Genomic DNA, 19,888 nt, shown 5'->3' with positions numbered 1-19,888 from the left:
CCCCTCCAAAGGGTCCCCAGTACATATATGCACACACATACCTGTAGTGACATTTATAACAAACACAATCATTTGGGTTACAAAGAGCAAAGGGCCCTGTTTACAAGATCTTATACACATATCTATGCTTACTCACTGTAGATCTTGAGACTACTATAGCCTTGGATATTATGTTTCTCCAGAAAATTATCTAAGACACTCTTAAAGGCATTAACAAAATCTGCCTTCAGAACTTCACTGCCTTCTCTGCAAAGAACCACCTACACAGCTTTAAGTCCAGTAACTCAAATATAAAGTGGTGGCCTCTTTTCTTCATTCTTTTCTATGAGAATAAATGTCCCGAACTATCTGTCTATAATGTCCTCTAACGTATTATAAAGAGTATCATATCCCCTTGCAAGCACCTTTTCTCAAGCGAAAACAGCCTCAGCTTTGATAATCTTTCTTCATAATTTAATCCTTCCATCCCAATCACCACTTTAAATGCACGTCATTGCATTTCTTCAAGCTCATGAATATCCTTCTTGGACTGGGTCCCAAAACTTCACCGCATACTCAAGGTGAGGCAATATTGCCAGAGACCTATTATGAGGCACGACTCCCTTGAGTTAATGCCCTTTTTTATGCAAAACAATTCTTCATTTGCTTTAGTAGTCACAGTTAACTTGGAATTTGTAGAAAAAATATCACCTACCACACCGTATGAATATGTATCACATGTTTCAGACACAGGAAGGCTCTGGATTACTTCTGGGGCCATCCAAGGAAAGGTCCCTACAAGGGACATATGCGTTGTGTGAGAATGGAACCTTGACGCACCAAAATCACAGATCTGAAAAACAAAGTAATAGTACTGTGAAGTATTTAGCCTTTATAGATACTGGAAACTGATAAAAAGAATTGTCTTCTTCTTATACTTACTTTTAATATTCCATCCATTGTTATGACAACTAGAATTTGAGAGGCAAAAAACAAAATGTGTAAGCATTTTATGCATTTAGACATATACGAAATTATAATATTTTTCCATAGCAGATATCATATGAGGGTAACATTCAATATGAGCATGACTGGAAACAACAGGAGAAGGAAAAATGTTTGGAACAGACATGCATTTTTCTGTAACACTGCTGTTTTACTGCCACTTCTAAAAATAGTACATAATAAATATAAATATGGTTAAAAAAGGACAGAGCGATGTTAATCAATATATTTTTTTAATTCCAGAGAGTACCAGAGCTAAGAAACAATGAACAAAGTATTTTGCCTCTTTCTGTTATACAGATTAACTACTGAAACCAGGGAGATGCTTGCCTAAAGCAGAGATACAAAAATATAGAAAGCAGGTTCTTCAACCCTGCTGGGATTTTCACTGGAGCAGTTATCACACTATCATACGTATTTTGGGTGGCATATAAAAGTTTTCAGTGGGACCAGATGTGAATATTTTTGCGACCTCAAAAGAAAACCGCAGAGTGAATGTGGGTGTTGAGGGCAGTAACTACAGTAAAAAGGTTTCATATAAGCTAACGTAAACAAGTCTTCAAAGCATTACCATTTCGAGATTTGAGGTCTCTGTGTATTACTCGTATTGGAGCTTCCATGTGCAAATAATGCATTCCTTTTTTGGAAAAAAGAAAAAAAGATTATCAGATTTAATGTGCATCAGCAAGATTTGTTTTGTCTGCCCTCAGTTTATCAAAAGCCACCACACAGTTACTGGCTCACTTCTTCAGTGTTGCAGGTGGGCTGGCCTGTTCTCAAGTTGACGTTTTGCACTGGGGGTGACCCGCAAATTATACAATGTCTAAAAAATGTGTTTTGCTTTAAATTTCTCCCATGTGGGAAATGTAAGCTCCAGGGAAGTTACCACTATACAGGTCAACATTCACTATGATTAGATAATCTTGCTGGAAGCTGGAGTGATATTATCCTGTAATTGATATTGATATTATCCCATAATATGTGGTTTATGCTACACATTCATATAAAGTAAATGTGGAATCCAGCTTCTCACTCTTGAGAATATACAGTGATATACAGTAGAACAAGTCTACCTTGCTCATGCAACACAGGCAGAACTGATTCGCCATTGCCTATTCAGGACTGTTTACTATGTTAACTTGGTTTGTATTTCATAGCAGCTGATCTTCATTTTCATGTATCTCAAACATGAAAAACCATATAATTTCACTTTTTAATATGAGGACTACTACCTTCTTTTTTATTGTTGGGATCTAGATCCAAACAGTTGAGGGATCTGTTGCAACCTTTGAGTCTGATGAGATGAGAGTAAACTGTGAATATACAGAATATCCTAGCAATCACTGTGTGTGTGGTAGGATTTCAAAATATTTGATATATGTCTCTAAATGACCTTATGATTGCTTTGAATTGCCCTTACCTTGTCTTTTCAGAAACATTGGCTTGTACAAACATGTAGAGAAACCAATACTTTTTACTTTTCATTTAGGGATTCGCTGAATCCACAATTTTAGCTGAACCCTAAATACTTTAAGTCAAAGATTTTGCCAAATACCAAACCGAAACTAAACCCTATTTTGCATATGCAAATAAGGGGAGGATGGGTTAAAGAAAACCATATTTGAGAGTAGATGCCTAACCCTCCAAAACAACCTGGAGGGAACCTTGTTTCTATGACTGTCACTTCTCCCAGCAGCTACATAGTAGCTGTAGATGTTGGGCCAACATTTGCAATATCCGGCATGGTACATGGTCTTGCCTCTTCACTGGCTGGGAATCATCTTATTCAGGGGAGTGGTGAGTGCATCAAAGGAGCACTGATATATTGGGCCAGCACAGTTTGGCCTCAGCATCCAATATGAGGGGAGACACCCCAGCCCCCTTAGATGTTCTTGATAAATAGTTGGTTAGCCTAGGCTTTCCTTTATACCTTTTTAGAAGCCATATATATTTACAGCAGTGCAGTGTAAAATATACTGTTTGTACACCTCAGGTTCTAGCTACAGAATGCTTGTCACTCACCTTTTGCTACATCCATTGCCCATGCCATTATATGATCCATATCCATGCTTTCACTTCTGGTACTATTAATATAGTCATACAGTGACCCACAGGCAGCATATTCTGCAACACAAAAAAAGGGAAAACACATTGTCACTTCTGTGTTACACACAGCATAATTTTGTATTCATATGCATGAAGATATAGTGGGCTGGCCATTTAAGATATAAGGTATGATTTCTGAAATGGATTATGTTCTTCATATTCAGACTAATCTTCCCTTGTTGGTTATGCAACTGCCAAAGGTAGTTCTCTAATTGTGCTAATGCAGAAAAATCCAATTATTATGGCATGTCACATTCTTCCACATTCAGCCAGTGCTCAGATGCACGGCACATTAGAACCCAATCTTCCCCTGTGATACTATTGCAGATACTACAATGCACAGATTTGCAGTGCTCAAGAACTAATTGCTTTATCCTGGTCTTGTTCCAGATGTGTTAATTGCTTTGGGAAACAGAGTTACAAACCAACGATGCAAAAATAAACATGATTCAGAATGATTTAATTCAGAAATAAACAGCAACACTTATTCAATTAGTAAAGAATGTATGTCTCTTCTACTGTTGTACATGACGGATAGAATTCCTCAGTATGACATGCTATTTAAAGTATGCATATGCAATGTCATATAACACACAGTATTCAAACAATAATATACCTAGATTGAGTTTAATAATTAAAACTAATTGTAAAATATATTCTTTTTAAAAATAATTAATATATGTTCTTAGGTACAGATGAGCTCAGTAGATTTATTTTCCATTAAGGACAGAAAACATTCCATGGGAAGGCCTGGGAGCTGGAATACAGGTATGGGATCCCTTATGCAGAAATCCATTATCCAGAAAGTTCTGAATTATAGGAAGGCAATTTCCCATAGACTCAATTTAAGGTAGATCATTCTAATTTTTAAAAATAATTTTTTTTTATCTCTGCAGTAGTAAAACAGTACATTGTAACTGATAGTAACTACATGGTCTGACTCCAAATTGGTGGCAAAACAATTGTCTTGGGTTTATTGGATGTTTAATTTTTTTCTATTAGACTTAAGGTAAGGAGATCCAAATTATGGAAAAAATCTGCAGCCTGCATTTCTAGCAATTGCCTTAGGCCAAGAAAGGCCAGACATCACTAAATACAGGGTCGGACTGGGGGGGGTCAGAGCCACCCCCCCCTGTAGCAGCCAGGGCCCCCGCCACTCCACCTCCCAGTAGCCCCCCGCTGCTCCTCCCTCCAGTGGCAGGGCCCCCCGATGCCGCAGTGCTCCCTCTCCGACCCCCTCCCCTCTATAAGCTGCTAAATGACCTGGATATGAGTGGTAACCTGAGTCCTGACATGGTAGGAAAAGTGTGTCCAAATAGATTATTATAACTTTTACTTCTTATATCACTTGCTTGTTACACAGTGCTGTACAGCTTAAAATGCAAGGCCCCTGCCATGCATACACACGAACTCTAGTCAATTTTATCAGTGCTTTCCAGAAGTTGTTCCTCATCCACAAACATTCCTGCCTCTGCACAGTCTCAACCCCTGTAAGTGTTAAATTTATTTCCCCCTGCTTAAGTTTTTTGTTTTTTTTAGACTTTAAACACAATGAACTAATTGAATTAATTGTGTGAGAGAGAGAACTAAACCAACACTATAACAAACCAACATCAAATGAGCTATACCATTTTCACTTGGAGGAAACCAGTGACATCAAAACTCAACATCAAATTTTCTTACTGAAGCTGGAAGATGTAGTGGATGTGTTGCTTTTTTTTCTAAAACAGAAATAATTTGAGAGAGCTTTCACTTGTTATCCACCCTTGTGATCTTTCTGTCAGTGAACTGACAAAATGACAGCCTCTTTAGCTTGTTATACAAACTTTATAAAAAAAAAAGTATATGAATAAGACTAGACTTTTAATTACTGCTTATTTTAAAGAAATTATTGGTTTTAGTATTAAAAAGAGTTTTACCAATTTTAACCTTTTCTATGAGAGCTTCTGTTTGACCTGTGTGTATATTGGCAACTGCCTTATGAAAGTACGTAAAGAAGTACGAAATTATGCCTTTATCAGAGGCATAACAAGACCTTGGAGGACAACTGTACAAAAAAATTTTAATTACCCACCTTCCTCCTCATACTATCAAAAATATATTTGACCAATTTACAGGCCCATGGGGCTCTCCAAATCTTCTTAGACAAAGGTTGGATTTGCCCTTGCTGCTGTCACAAATTTCCTGATTCCTCCTTGGAAAATGGATTCAATTTTTAATCAGATGGGAATTCAATGGAAGAACCCATTTCACGCAGCTTAGTTGTATATACACATCTTATCATTTAAGCATTTATAATCCAGCCCTTATCATCATGACCAATAAATGTTCTAATAAACGTGGAACTTGGAAATACAAGAATGGTATTATTGAGAAGGCAGCATTTCTAGAGAGACATCTCAGTTTCGTTTCAATGTTAGTGGTGTGTTCAAGAGAACTGTGCCAACACACTGTAAACATAGAACAACGAGCAAGTGCCTGTGTTTCCCTTAAGTCCCACCCCATAGAATTTAGAAGTCAGAAATAAAGAGGGAATGAGGGTATGTAGACTGATATTCTGAGCTTTGAACTTTAAACAAAAATGAAGTGTGATACTTGTTGCATTTGTTGGAGATTTGCTTCACAGACCTAAAGGCCAGAGATTATACTTGGCCACTTCAGCTGTAATATGCGCAGCATATACATCAATTACACTGCAAAATTTAACAAAGACTCTAAGTGGCCAATGGATATTTAAAGAAATTCAGGTATGAGACAAGTCATCAGAATGCTCTGGACCTGGGGTTTTCTGGATAACTGATATTTCCATAATTGAAATCTCCATACCTTAAGTCTACTAGAAAATCATTAAGCATTAAATAAACCCAATTGGCTGTTAGATTTAGTTTTTTAATTCCTCGTGTTCTTTACCTTAGTTCTGATTTTTATATATACTGTATATGGAAATGTATACATATGGAAATATTTCACCCAAACATCAAATGTAATATTCTGTTTAATACTGTGTTATATTTGTCTAATTATAAGCTGAGAGTTCCCTATCTTGTCTTACAGCATTGGCTGACAAACTTTTTCAGTTCACGCCCACAGTTTGAAGACCATTGCCTAAGACAGAGTATTTCTGTCTTAATCCTGGATTACTTATTGGATAGCTGCAATTAAATAATGGCAGAGAGCAGACCAACAGGGCAAAAACAAACTCTGAAGCCTAAAATCCAATAGAAACTGCTAAAATGCAGCTATGCAAATACCGTATATACTCGAGTATAAGCCGAGTTTTTCAGCATCCAAAATGTGCTGAAAAATTCTACCTCGGCTTATACTCGAGTCAGTGGGCAGCAGCTGAGATTGCAGTCACTTTTAATCATTCCTATACCAACAGTTCGCTTGGGGAGAGACTGCAATATCACACAGCGCCCTCTGTTGGTTATATGAAAGATTAACAGTGACTGCAATATCACACAGCGCCCTCTGTTGGTTATATGAAAGAATTACAGTGCGCCCTCAGTGGGTTATATGAAAGAATAACAGTGACTGCAATATCACACAGCGCCATCTGTTGGTTATATGAAAGATTAACAGTGACTGCAATATCACACAGAGCCCTCTGTTGGTTATATGAAAGAATAACAGTGACTGCAATATCACACAGCGCCCTCTGTTGGTTATATGAAAAAATAACAGTGACTGCAATGGTAGTGGGACAGTGGGACAATGCACACAGTAATCCGTTTGGCAATTCTCTGTCACCATCAACTTTGTAAAGAAGTCTGGTTGATCGCTGGGGGGGGTCGCTTTGGCGGAATGTGCGCTGCTGGGAGACAGGGCTGTAGTTGTGTCTAGGCTTATACTCGAGTCAATAAGTTTTCCCAGTTTTCGTAGGTAAAATTAGTTACCTCGGCTTATACTCGGGTCGGCTTATACTCGAGTATATACGGTACTTGCAGAAAATAATAGGGACTGATATATACATTTTTAAGGCAAGTTTAGAGTTAAGAAATGCAAGGTTCGTGCCTATAATTTAATTAAGAGATGCTATTTGGCAGCCACCATGCAAGGCTCTTGCCTACAACCTATTGCTAACAGATGCTATACTATTTGGTTTTTACCATACAAGGTTAATGCAATCTAATGGTAAGGGGTACTATTTGTGTATGCAATGCAAGGTTCATGCCTACCATCTAATGCTAATAAATGTTATCTCTTGGTATGAGATCGTAGGCAGTAACCTTGCATAGCAAACAAGAAATGTGTGTTTACTATGCATGTTTCTTGCCTATGATCTTATGCTAAAAGATGCTACTCTATTTGTAATATGCAAAGTTAATGCCTACAATCTAATGGTAAGAGGTACTATTTGATATGCACTATACAAGGTCCCTTAGGAAATGCTTTTTGGTGTCTGCTTTGTAATTATTGCAGACTGAAGGTTAATCTTGGTGAATTCTAAATTAGAAGAATGTCTGTGTACTGAACACTAACCTGCAAAAGTAGGTTGTAAGAAAGTCTTTAAAAATATTATGATGTCAACAGATGAACACGACTTGGGTCTACCTAAACTGTACTTATCTATTCCAGTATTGCATTACATATCAATATGAGAGGATAAAGGTCACTATTTATAACTGTGAGCAAGTGGAAGAAGAATTTCATTCTAGGAAACAAACAGTACATGTGATATGAGTTTGCTCTAGAGATAAATTATTTACCTTCACGGCACTTGGTGTCTCGCATTTAAAACCTTACCAAAAAAGGGATAAGTGCATACAGATTACGAGTCAATATTTCATTCTTGTTCCTTGTGCTTAATGTAAACTTATGTCAGCCCTGGCATTTGTAACGTATTAATTCATTTGTTTGGGTTCTCTCAATTCAGTTCTCCAGTATCAATCAGTTAAAAGGATATTATCATCACAACGTCAGATAAATCATATCATGTGTTATTCAAATAAATTAACCTGGCTGACTCCATCAAAGGAGTTGTAAACCCAATACATTCATTAACATTAATTGGAAGGTTGCTGTTAACATAATAGCTATTACAGCAGTATCTGTTAGTATTTTCTATCCACTGCTGGTTCTGACTACCTATACCACTGAAACAAAGTTACAGACAGAGGAGTTTTCCTTCAGTCAATAGTCAAGACTCGTTTTCAAATATTCTGTGATGCTGACACAGTCCTATCAAAGAGTGTTAGAAGACGAGAATGGCTAAAAACTGCCCCCAAGCCACTTCTAGCCCAAAGTTACCTGAACCATAGGAGACAGAGAAGCTTCATTCAGTCACTCTGGAGTGGAGCCACTGCAATCCTTCCATAAGCTGAAGTCTAATTGTAAGAAGTACTACAGTCTAGCACCTCCAGCCCAACCTGATTGGGTGAACACTCACACATCTCAACCTGGGTACTGTCCAATAGATGCAATCCTTATTTGTGTGATGCTGCTTAATAGTTCATCTCTATACTAATTATTCTAGCGCACTATCATCTTCTGAGCTATACTCTTATTGGGCATCCCTTATATAGTGTGTACCCCTGCCTGCATTGTGTAATCAGCACCTTTGGTATATACCTTCTTCTCTAGAGAAGATTCAAACAGAATGACCCTCATTCCCATTCCCGTCTTATCTTATACAGCACAGGCAGGAATCACCTATATTGCCATATTAAAAGACTTATTTCCCTAGCCTAGAAAAACTCTAAGTCTTGATTGTAGGCTCTAAGTACCTTTTTCAAAAGATATTGTAATATATGCCAAGTTTAAGCCAAAAACGTATTATAGTTATTATTACAGGAACAGAGCTGCGCAATATGTTGACGCTATATAAATACATGTTAATAATAATAATACAAAGATTTCTCCAGGTCAGGTCACCCAACTAGAACTGGAGGCAACAATTAATTTACAATAACACTGCCATACTATAAAACTCAGAGACTAATAATTCATGCAAATATGTGGATTACTAAGGTTAGAATAATATTTATAGGAAAATGTGAGAGTGAGAATAACAATGTTCTCTCTCTAGGCCAATTGAACATGCCTGCAGCTCAAAGAGAACTTTGCTGTTGGAAATTATTGTTCTTTGCAGATTAGCAGCTCCCAAACTGCATGGAAATACATAGAGAGGAAACAAATCCCCGCACTTACTAAGTAAATATTTAGGTCCAAACAATAGCTACTCTAACTGATGTACTGTAGGTTTCCACTTTTTGTTTCTGGCTCACAAAACAACTGAACCAAAACAGTAACAGTTTCTATACTCATTTGAATTTATGACTTCGATCTGATGTTACAGTGTATGTTCAAAAGGAAAACTAACCAAAACAAGGGGGTTTGGTACCAAAGATCCTGGTAAATAAGACTCATTATTGTAAAAAAAATATATATATATCATGCAGTTTGGCGTATTCTTTTATTCATGGTGAAACATTCCTCCCCAGAACCTCAGCACCCACTGCAATCAGATGCAAAATGTTAGCCAGATGCAAAAGGAGTTGTAAACTATAAGCAAATAGCCACAGCTTGCTCTTGCAAGGGACGTGGGCCTACATGGGCATGTCATTTAACTGAAAACAACACTGAGCAGCCATAGGGGCAACATGCAAAGAAAACCTTGTTAGTACTGAGCTTTCATGCAAAAGAGTGCGCTGTGCCTTACCTATTATGCACTAAAATTGGTACATAGCACAAGTATAAATGAGCACAAGTGAGCTGCACATGGCTATGGCAATCTTATTTTATCTAAAGAAAAAACCTTTAGAACTATCCAAAGTAGTATTTCGTTTAAGCAAAAATTGGAAGTAATATAATAAAGGGTGCAAAGGTGAAAACATCTGACTAGCTTCTACAGGTCTTTAGGCCTAAATAAATGTTGTACACTAAATACATATTTAAAATGAACAGAAGTGCAGCTTTTCAGGACTACTTGTCTTAATAGATACTCTCCATATTCAGTTATACTGCCCATCCCTAATCCAGGTTGAGAAGGACACAAGACCTAAACACCTCCAGTGTCTTGCAATATGCCTTCCCTTTGGTGCTGATTGGGTCCGCATACATGGTGCTAGTACAGATAAGTGCAAGTAGTTACCACTAGGTTGTGTACTTTGTGCCCATTTCAGTGCATAGCAATGGTAAATGAGCTTGTGTTTGACTGTAAAACCTTTAGTCTATCGGCCTTTTTAGCAAGGGCTGAAACATAAATAACAATAGAACACAGCTTAGGTGAAGGGTCTAAAAATAGGAAATATATAACAAAACCGTTTTGCAGATGGAGTACAATGTACTGCATAAACTAGCACTTGGCCAATTAAAGGCATAATGTCATGGAAAAACATGTTTTTTCCAAAACACATCAGTTAATAGTGCTGCTCCAGCACAATTCTGCTCTGAAATCCATTTTTCAAAAGAGCAAACAGATTTTTTTATATTTAATTTTGAAATCTGACATGGGGCTAGACATTTTGTCAGTTTCCCAGCTGCCCCAGTCATGTGACTTGTTCCTGCACTTTAGGATGGAATTACTTTCTGGCAGGCTGTTATTTATTCTTCTTAATGTAACTGAATCAGTCTCAGTGGGACTTGGCTTTTACTATTTAGTGCTGTTCTTATATCTTCTAAGGAGCTGTTATCTTGTGTTAGGGAGCTGCTATCTTATTACCTTCCCATTGTTCTGTTGTTAGGCTGCTGGGGGTGGGGAATTGAGAGGGTGATATCAATCCAACTTGCAGTACAGCAGTAAAGAGTGATTGAAGTTTATCAGAGCACAAGTGTCAGGTCCCAGCAGATCTGGCTCAAGCTGAGCCGACGTCTCCTGGGGCCAATATCCCCACACCGGCGCCTGTTGCTAGTTCAGGCGCGTGTTCTGATTCACGCGCGCGTTTTGACGCGGGCGCGCATTTGCGTGCGTGCGCGGTTTGACACGAGCGCGCATTTAAAGGTCACTCCGGCCTAGGCTCAATGCGAGGTGATCGTTTCTACTGACACTAAGCGTATTTCTACTGATGAATTATTCTGATTACGACTACGGCTTGTTCCTGACTACTCTCCTGATTATCCCTGGATTACTGTATTTGCTTCTCCTGATCTCGACCTTGGCTTCCCTGACTACTCTACTGGATTTCCCTCAACTGGCGCCTGTTTCTTGATTGTTTCCTGTGTATGACCCGGCTTGTTCCTGACTTCGCTTCTTCTACTGCAGATAAGTGCTGAGTCCTTATTACGAACTGTTATTTCTGCGGGCTCACTTAGCACTCCTGCTATTCCTTATCTGGGACCGTCCTGTACCAACCTTCAGGGCGCAACAAGTGGGAAGCGTGGGGGAGGCTCATACCTTCAGACTCGCCTTGATTCCTGACAACAAGTTACATGACTGGAGGCAGCTGGGAAATTGACAATATGTCTAGCCCCATGTCAGATTTCAAAATTGAAATGCATTTTGAAAAAAACATGTTTTCCCATGAAAGAATCCCTTTAAATAATGAAAGAACCCTTGCTGCCCAGGATTTTTATGAAGTACCTCCACAATAAACAGAGACATCAAGGTATGTAGTAATAATTACTGGTAGAACTATACTGAACACTACTTTCTGTAGAGCTGCAATGACACAATTAGTTGATTTGCCTACTTAGATGGCCTTTTGCTTTGTGATATAAAATTGCTTCTAAATGTGGACAAACTCTGAACAAAGCCATCTTTCACTTTGCAAGAATAGTGCTTATAAGACTTATATGATATGGACCTGACCCAGCTCTAGTTGCAGAGAGCGGTGCCACTGATATTTTTGTCAACAGCAAGATGTTATAGTCCAGAAATAGAGCAGGGGAGGAGATTTACTGAGCTCTTAGTAATCAGTGGCTGGGCTCAGCATCATGCTCAGATGTTTCTTTCCAAAAATATAATAACTGATCAGACATCCGCAATATCAATCTGTTTATAGCAATACCAATTGTACTATATATAAATATAGTTAGTAAGTGCACTGCACATACACAGTTACGTGATGCCACTATCCTACTCTCAATTGCCCAAGACATTATTGGAGATGGCTGTTCAGCAACCTGTGCAGTCACATTTAGAGCTTGAAAAAAGTGAATATGTGTCCACATTCTTGGTCTTAATGCTCATTAATAAACATTACTGCACATTAGCTGTAACAATGATATATTTGCTTTCATTCTTCAATGTACTGCAGTAAAAAGATAACCATGGTTTGCTGATTTGTTGCTAAGCATGAGAAAACCATTTCATCAATGAAAAACAAACTAAAGCCATGAGCATCCCTGCAAAGTAGTTGTTTGTATCCCCTCATCCAGCTAGATCCCCAAACAATCCCAAAACCATGGCAGATGCTGTTACACAGAGATCCCTGGCCTTGGAAATGTTAGCCGATAAAACAACAAAATACATTTATAGCATACTGCAGCCTTACCTGTAATGATACAGTAATTCGGAGGTTCAAGTACGGCTCCATAAAACTGGATAATATTTCTGTGACTGAGCATGCTCAGTATTTCTGCCTGTAAAAAAGCACAGAATTAGGATGTGAGTACTAGTTTCTACTTAAATGTAAATTATGAAACAGTTAGCTGATATTGCATTGCAATTATGCATTGGAGCCCCTGGAAGAGTTGTAGGGATTATATTTAACCCCTTTAAATAATAGCTTGCTTGTTTTGAGATTTCTATTATCTAAAGATCCCACGATTAAGCCAAGTGGGCTGTTCTATATGGGCTCATTCGAGCAATGACAAGAAAAGGAGGAATTTTCTATGCACCTCACAGGACCATAAACTGATGGCTGTACATGGGTCCCCCGGGTGATCCAATCAGGAGGGGGGGAGCATATAGATGGACCCAATTTGTCCCACCACTGATGTGAAGGAATCAGGCACAGATCTACTCATTTGGCAACCTGCGTGTGGCCTGCTTAAATGACAGAAATAATAAAGAGTGGCACTTTCTTTTCTAAACAATGATATCCAAATGTAATCTGCAGATAATCTCATTGGCTTCAGCTTTCATTTGACCTATATTTTAAAATTCCACATGTATCAACTCCATATACACATATAACATGCCTGTCATTAATCATTTCCCTCAAATAAAGACTTGTTTCAACATCAAACCATAGCATCATTTATAATAAACAATACAATCCAAGCTACATTCATTATCTTCTAGACTAAACATGAGCTCTTTAGTGAGATAAATATTTTAGTGTGTGATACACACTTTAAGTGCTGTTTACTAAGGAATTACTTAGTGCCACAATAAAGTATGTTTTATACGATATGTACAGCTTCCTTCAACATTAAACTCATTTTACAGGCATAGTTACCCATAAGCTGCTAACCATGAATTGGAAGTGCCGTACCAAGAATGCAGAATTTATTTATTTTTACTAGTTGTATACAATGGGTTTTCCAACATTTCAGCTCCCAATATATTTACATTTGTTCCACAATTCTAAGTCTCCCCTTTCCTAAATGCTACAGTTTAATGTAATATGCTGGTTTATGACAAGTCATTAGTAGCATTCATATAGTAAACAGCCTGCTATGGATCGGCCAAGTACTCTGGGAACTGCAAATATCAATAGCTAGGCGACGGCATGTTTGTTATACTTGGCACTTATGATGATAAACTAATATAGAGATTGTAGATTCTCTCCTAGTGACATCACTGAGAGCAGAAAGTAAGAAGAGGGGGAAACATTTAACAAGTAAGTGCAGCACATTGCCACTCTGTGTGTGCACCTTCTAAAGAATTATGAATCAAACCCCATGTGTTAGCGGCTTGCAGGCACACTTCTGAAGAGCAGGGAATTCTGGGGTGGATGCACCATTCTCTGACCTCTCTTTACTGCCGTTTATGTAGTCAGAAAACCCATTTTGTTTGATTGCGGGATCGTTCAAAACAGCAAAGTTACTTTTCTGATTTATGTCAGATCTTTCCCTTTGGCTTTGATGTTACAGAAGTGGGAACAGAATGAAGCTGCTTCTCACAACTACTTTGACATTTTGTTTTTTTTTTGGATCTCACTCATGTTCTTCAAAGACCAATTTTGTGACTGTTATCGTTTGTTCTTTCAGGAGAAGTAACGGGGGGGAGAGAAAACCTATTTATCGTGATGTTACTAGAACCCAAATAGCTGAAAACACAATTGGAAAAAGGCTCCCTGGATAACTTAAAGGCTAAACTCCCAATGACAATCTTCAGATGGCTGCTTAATTTACTCATGCAATAATTACTCTATTGTAAAGAGAAGAAAGCATTTAAATGCATCAAAATGCATTAAATTTGCATTTGCTTTTTTTACCAGAGACAAAGAGTGTAAAAATGTGATTTTGTCACCTACTAAAACAAGGAAAAAAACAATGTTTTGACTTTAAGGGGGCAAAGGTGTTTTAAGAGGTTACAGTACATAAAACAAGCCATATTCAGAAAGCAGACTAATTAGATCAACAGAGCAAGATGGGGACAGTGATGCTCAAACAGAGTTGACCTTCAATGATTTTGTAGTACAACTCCTAAAACTCATCCCCAAAAAAAGCTCATGCACCATTCATTATATAAGCCTGCCCTGCAAAGGCAGAGGGGATAGATGCCCATTATGAAACTGTATCCAGCTCCAATTTCTTGGATATATTTCTTTCAGCTAAAAGATGGCAATATCAGTCACAGTTGCACTTTTCTCCACTCCCTTTACACAACACAAATACTATACCACCATTGAATAGTGTGTGAATATTATGATGTGACTGCTCCAGGGCCACCTAAGAGATTGTCAGTGTACATGTATAGACCTATTATCCAGATTGCTTGGGACCTGGGGTTTCCTGGATAAGGGATCTTTCTGTAATTAGGATCTCCATACCTTAAAGGGCACCTGTTGGGCAAAAATATTGTCCCCATCCAAAGGTGTGGGCTAATAGAGCCTGCGCTCCAGTTGGGGGTAACAGTCGTTTAGCTCCCGTCCAGCGCTAGGCCACCCACATGTCATGTTAGGGCACACACATGCACATAGTGACGTCAGAAGCGAATATGACATGCGCTCTAATTGACCGCTCAAAGGCCGCTCAAACAAGGAGCTCCCTCTTGGTGCAAGTGTCCTAGTGCTGGCTGGGGGCAATTTTTTTTTAAAAAAACTACTGTTACCCCCAACTGTAGTGCGGGCTCTATTAGCAGCATAGTTACAGGTAGGATCAAGTATAAGGAGCTGAAATTATCTATGGGCGATGCCCTTCCCATAATATCAGAGCTGGATAACAGGTTTCTGGATAAGAGAATCCCATACCTGTTGTGGCAGTGCTACTGGGAGATATTTACCACAGTAAGGGGGACAAACCTAATGCAAATTTTGCACTAGAGCCAACAGGAAACTAGTCCCATTACTGATTAGCCATCTCCCTTGCTTCACCCATCACACTGTTATCTATCAATCTAAAACAAAAAAAGGCATTTTGTATTTTATACCCATTTAAAGAGAGGGAAGAAGACACCCAAAGACCTAATGCTAAAAAGCCAAGGCCGAACGTTCCCTTCAGCAATAAACGTGACAAATTAACACTCAATGACAGCAGATGTAATGGAATCTGTGTAAGTGAAGCCCCTTCCTTTATCCGTTTTAGGAGAGAGAGGGATTGCTCAGGGTACTCCTATCACCGATTCTGAATAATATTTATATTTGACAGCATCATAACTTTAATGCTTGCAAAATTCCACTGCATCTCAAGAGATAGGAGCTGTAACTGAGCCTGTAACATGGTGACCGGGAGTTTGCTGGAGTGCAAGTTAGCAAAGGAAAGAAACCAAGAATGATACATTATGCCCTTAATATATACTTTACTAAGATATTACATTATATCACTAACTAATTATTTGCACTCTTCTTTTATACGTTTTATGCTACTATGAGTTGTCTAAAAATCATCTTAATGGGAATAGTATTAAAATAAATACTAGGTAGTGTTTTATTACTACAGAGAAAAATCATTTAAAAAAAAATTTGGATTATTTGATTATAATGGAGTCTTCTGTAACTTTTTCAATAATGGGTTTCCATATATACAGTATATATATATCACATATATAGATTGTGCAACTACAGCTCCACTTCAGTCAGCACAAGACTTGCACCAAAAAGTAACAAGCGACATGGCAGCTTCTATTTACCAATAATTGCTTGTGCAAATAATTAATGTGCAAGTCAAATATTGTCAGACTGAGGCATTTGATTCTACCCCCTCTGATATGAACTGACCACACCCAGTTACACCGCAGACACAACCTTAAATATCCCTCCATGTAACGTGAAAGATAATAAAGTTGGAATAGATAGAGGAAGAAGTCAAAAAAAGGGAGGAGGTGTAGAAACCACATATTGCACAAGCAATGGGAAGTCATTTACCTATAAATCCAGGATACAGGGAAAAAGCACTTTTATTTATTATTACCATTGTTTATCTATATAGCGCTAGTAATATAAATTGCTTTACAGTATGAATCCCTCTTAAGTCCTTAACTCACTTATCTAATTTCCTAACACAGGATCACATGGTACAAGCAATTTGAATGAGCAGCCGGTTAACTTGAAATTATGTTCTTATTTATTCATTATACTTTTTCATCCTTTATATAGCCCCTCCCCCAACTGTGGGTGAAAACCAGATCAGATAGCAAAAGGAGAGGGAAAAAGCAAAGGAATAACACACAAACAAGCTATGGATGCAAGGCAACACTGCCAGTAGAATAATGTACTGAGCACAAATAAGGGATTCAGGTATGGGACCTGTTATCCAGAATGCTTGGGACCTGGGGTTTTCTGGAATTAGGATATTCATACCTTAAGTCTAGTAGAAAATGATATAAACATTAAATAAACCCAATAGGCTGATTTTGCTTCCAATAAGGATAAATTATATCTTAGTTTGGATCAAGTACAAGAAACTTTTGTTATTAAAGAGAAAATCAAAATGTGGAATATTTGGATAAAATGGAGTCTATGGGATATAGAATTAGTCAGAGGCAATACATAGTATAGTAAAAGTTGGTGCATTTCTAGACTGCTATTAATAAAAAAAAGAGCAGTTTACAACTTTACACAATGGTAAAAGGAGTACAATATAGATTACATCAAATGCAAACCATGTTTCTGAAAGCTGTTTAACTACTAAGTAGATTCTCTTTTTTTAATACAGGTATTGGATCCGTTATCTGAAACCCGTTATCCAGAAAGCTCCGAATTACGGAAAGGCCATCTCCCATAGTCTCCATTTTAATCAAATAATTCACATTTTTAAAAACAATTTCCTTTTTCTCTGTAGTAATGAAATGGTACATAGTAACATACATAGTAACATAGTAAGTTCTGTATGCAGAACACAACCTTTTATGCCCAGCCTCTCCTAGTTCTACCTTAAAACTTCACCCAATTTGAACTAAGCTTCACCCCTTTGGACAGGGGCAGTGGTAAAGCGTGAGTGAATCTGTTGGGGTAACACAGACTCTGGGACCTATGGTGCCTAAATCCGAGATCTTCCACAAAACATCTGTGGTGTAAGGGGCCAAACGATAACCCTGCATGTAGGGTATGAGGCAGATGGCTGAATAGAAGGAATCGTATTAAGGAACTATTACCGTATATACTCGAGTATAAGCCGTCCCGAGTATAAGCCGAGGTACCTAATTTTACCTCCAAAAACTGGGAAAGCTTATTGACTCGAGTATAAGCCTAGGGTAGGAAATGCAGCAGCTTCAGATTTCGTAACTGAAATCCACCTGACACTGCTGGTACAGATGGGTATTAGTCTGAAATATCACCATAACAGTATAAATATTTAAATACCCATCCTTTGGTAACTGAGAGTTAAAAATACTGATACAGTTATACAAGACATGCTGCTGCCAACTGACTGCACAACATGGGTCTTTCTTCTAGTGCAGTTAGGTAACTGCACCAGAAGAAGAACCCAATGGATCCAAATCATGTTGTGCTATGCACCTTGAATAAAATTACTTTAAGAAACTAAACCCATCTGCTATCCAGTGAACCTTCATTTTCCACATGATACAATTATTCTGGAAGTGGCTAATCCAAATCACTGTTTGATTGAGCAGCAAACGACTTTACACACGGTTTGTAGCTTGAAATACTTTTCAATGTTGCCAACTGACTGCAGCCAATTAATCATTATATAACATTTAAGAATCTGCCCATTGTTTTAAGTATAATAATACATGCCAAGCAGACAGTTGAAGCACACTGGTGATTCACACTGAAAACCGTTCAGTATGTGGCTAAGAGATAAAGATTAAGGGGCACCTTTACTAAGTTCGAGTGAAGGATTAGAATAAAAAGTATTTTGAATTTCGAAGTATTTTTTTGGCTACTTCGACCATCAAATTGGCTACTCCGACCTTCGACTACGATCGATGGATTAAAATCCTTCGGATCGTTTGATCGAACGATTATCCCTTTGATAGTTCGAACAAAGGAAATGCGGTAAATCCTTCGACTTCGATATTCGAAGTTGAAGGATTTTACTTCGACGGTTGAATATCGAGGGTTAATTAACCCTCAATATTCGACCAATAGTAAATGTGCCCCTAAGAGCTCCCAATCCAGCTCCAAATCACACAAAAGCCACAATAATGTCCGGTATGTGTTTCTAAAATGCAGAGAAGTAAGCAGGGTTGGTAGCCACCATCTTTAACTGCTTGACTTTGCTCCCAGGCCCTCTGGCAGTGGCTGCATGTGCAGTTATTGTCAGGGGCACCTGCTTTTTAATTCGACAGTAGAAAAACACCCAAAACATCTAGTACCACATGTCTATCACTGTTCATATAGGTGGTGTAATGTCCACATATGCATTTTGGGACCAAAATCCTCCATTAAACTCAATGCCTAAAAAGCCTGGAATTCAAGGACAAACCACTTACCTCTTTTTCTATTTTGAGTAGCTTTTTCACAGCCACCTCCTTGTCTTGTGATAGCCATTTGGCACGGTAAACACTTCCAAAGCTTCCTCCACCACAATTTTCAAAGAACTGCAGGTCGTCAAATTTAATTTGAACAAACGAAGCAGTTAAGGACAACATCTCATAATGACAGTGGGCAGCTCCAACGTGCAACCTGCAGAACAAAAATGACATATCAGATACAGTCCAACACAACATTATACATGTTTCTGCTCCTCGTATGGACAAGTGTACAGGTATGTGTGTAGTGGAATGGTGCTTCGAATGGGGCACTGCAAAGCCCTCATTAGTAAGTGATAACCTGCAAAACTAGCACTTGTGCCACCTTTAGGGGTTTTGTAATTGCAGACACCAAGTTTGCTCCAGGTCTGGTATCCCATGGTAACTAATCAGATATTTTTACATGGTTGGCATGGTTTATTTGAACTGGAGCAAACATAATAAACCCTTTATAACATTACACTGTGTCTTATACAGTATCTTTATTGCATGTCCGACTCCTGTGGCAATGCCCAATTACTAATGCCCCCAATGACTCTGTAGTACTGTCACATGCCCACAGTGTTTATATCATACAACATATCTGCTTCTTGGCTGGAAAACAAAGGGGGCCTGAAAATAACAACACCAAAAATGTGCACCCTACACTTTTTAAAACCCTTTAGAAAATAAGGTCCAAAGTTCTTTATATTCAAAGTACAGAGAAGGTTAAATATGATTGGAGAAATGATTGGAGAAATATCATTTATTAATACATATGTATACAACTAAAATCAATCCAAGACGTACATTTAGTACTTAGCTTTACTCTGT

At 38.2% G+C, this 19,888-nt stretch overlaps 1 protein-coding gene across 2 annotated transcripts in view; it reads right to left on the bottom strand.

The window, feature by feature from the left end:
* The window catches only part of map3k20.S (mitogen-activated protein kinase kinase kinase 20 S homeolog), an 87,654-nt gene that overhangs the window by 54,710 nt on the left and 13,056 nt on the right, over positions 1–19,888 (bottom strand). For both annotated transcript variants that reach the window (XM_041578931.1, XM_018238868.2), the window contains exons 2-7: positions 19,037–19,229; positions 12,525–12,612; positions 3,007–3,108; positions 1,556–1,621; positions 922–950; positions 695–832 (exon numbers count right to left, since the gene is read on the bottom strand). In XM_041578931.1, the coding sequence (XP_041434865.1) occupies positions 695–832; positions 922–950; positions 1,556–1,621; positions 3,007–3,108; positions 12,525–12,612; positions 19,037–19,195 (582 nt within the window). In that variant the 5' untranslated portion in view covers positions 19,196–19,229. The remainder of the gene's footprint in view (positions 1–694; positions 833–921; positions 951–1,555; positions 1,622–3,006; positions 3,109–12,524; positions 12,613–19,036; positions 19,230–19,888) is intronic.

The sequence above is a fragment of the Xenopus laevis genome, chromosome 9_10S, assembly GCF_017654675.1.
Source record: "Xenopus laevis strain J_2021 chromosome 9_10S, Xenopus_laevis_v10.1, whole genome shotgun sequence".
Lineage (NCBI taxonomy): Eukaryota > Metazoa > Chordata > Amphibia > Anura > Pipidae > Xenopus > Xenopus laevis.
This window is presented reverse-complemented; position numbering and strand designations above follow the sequence as displayed.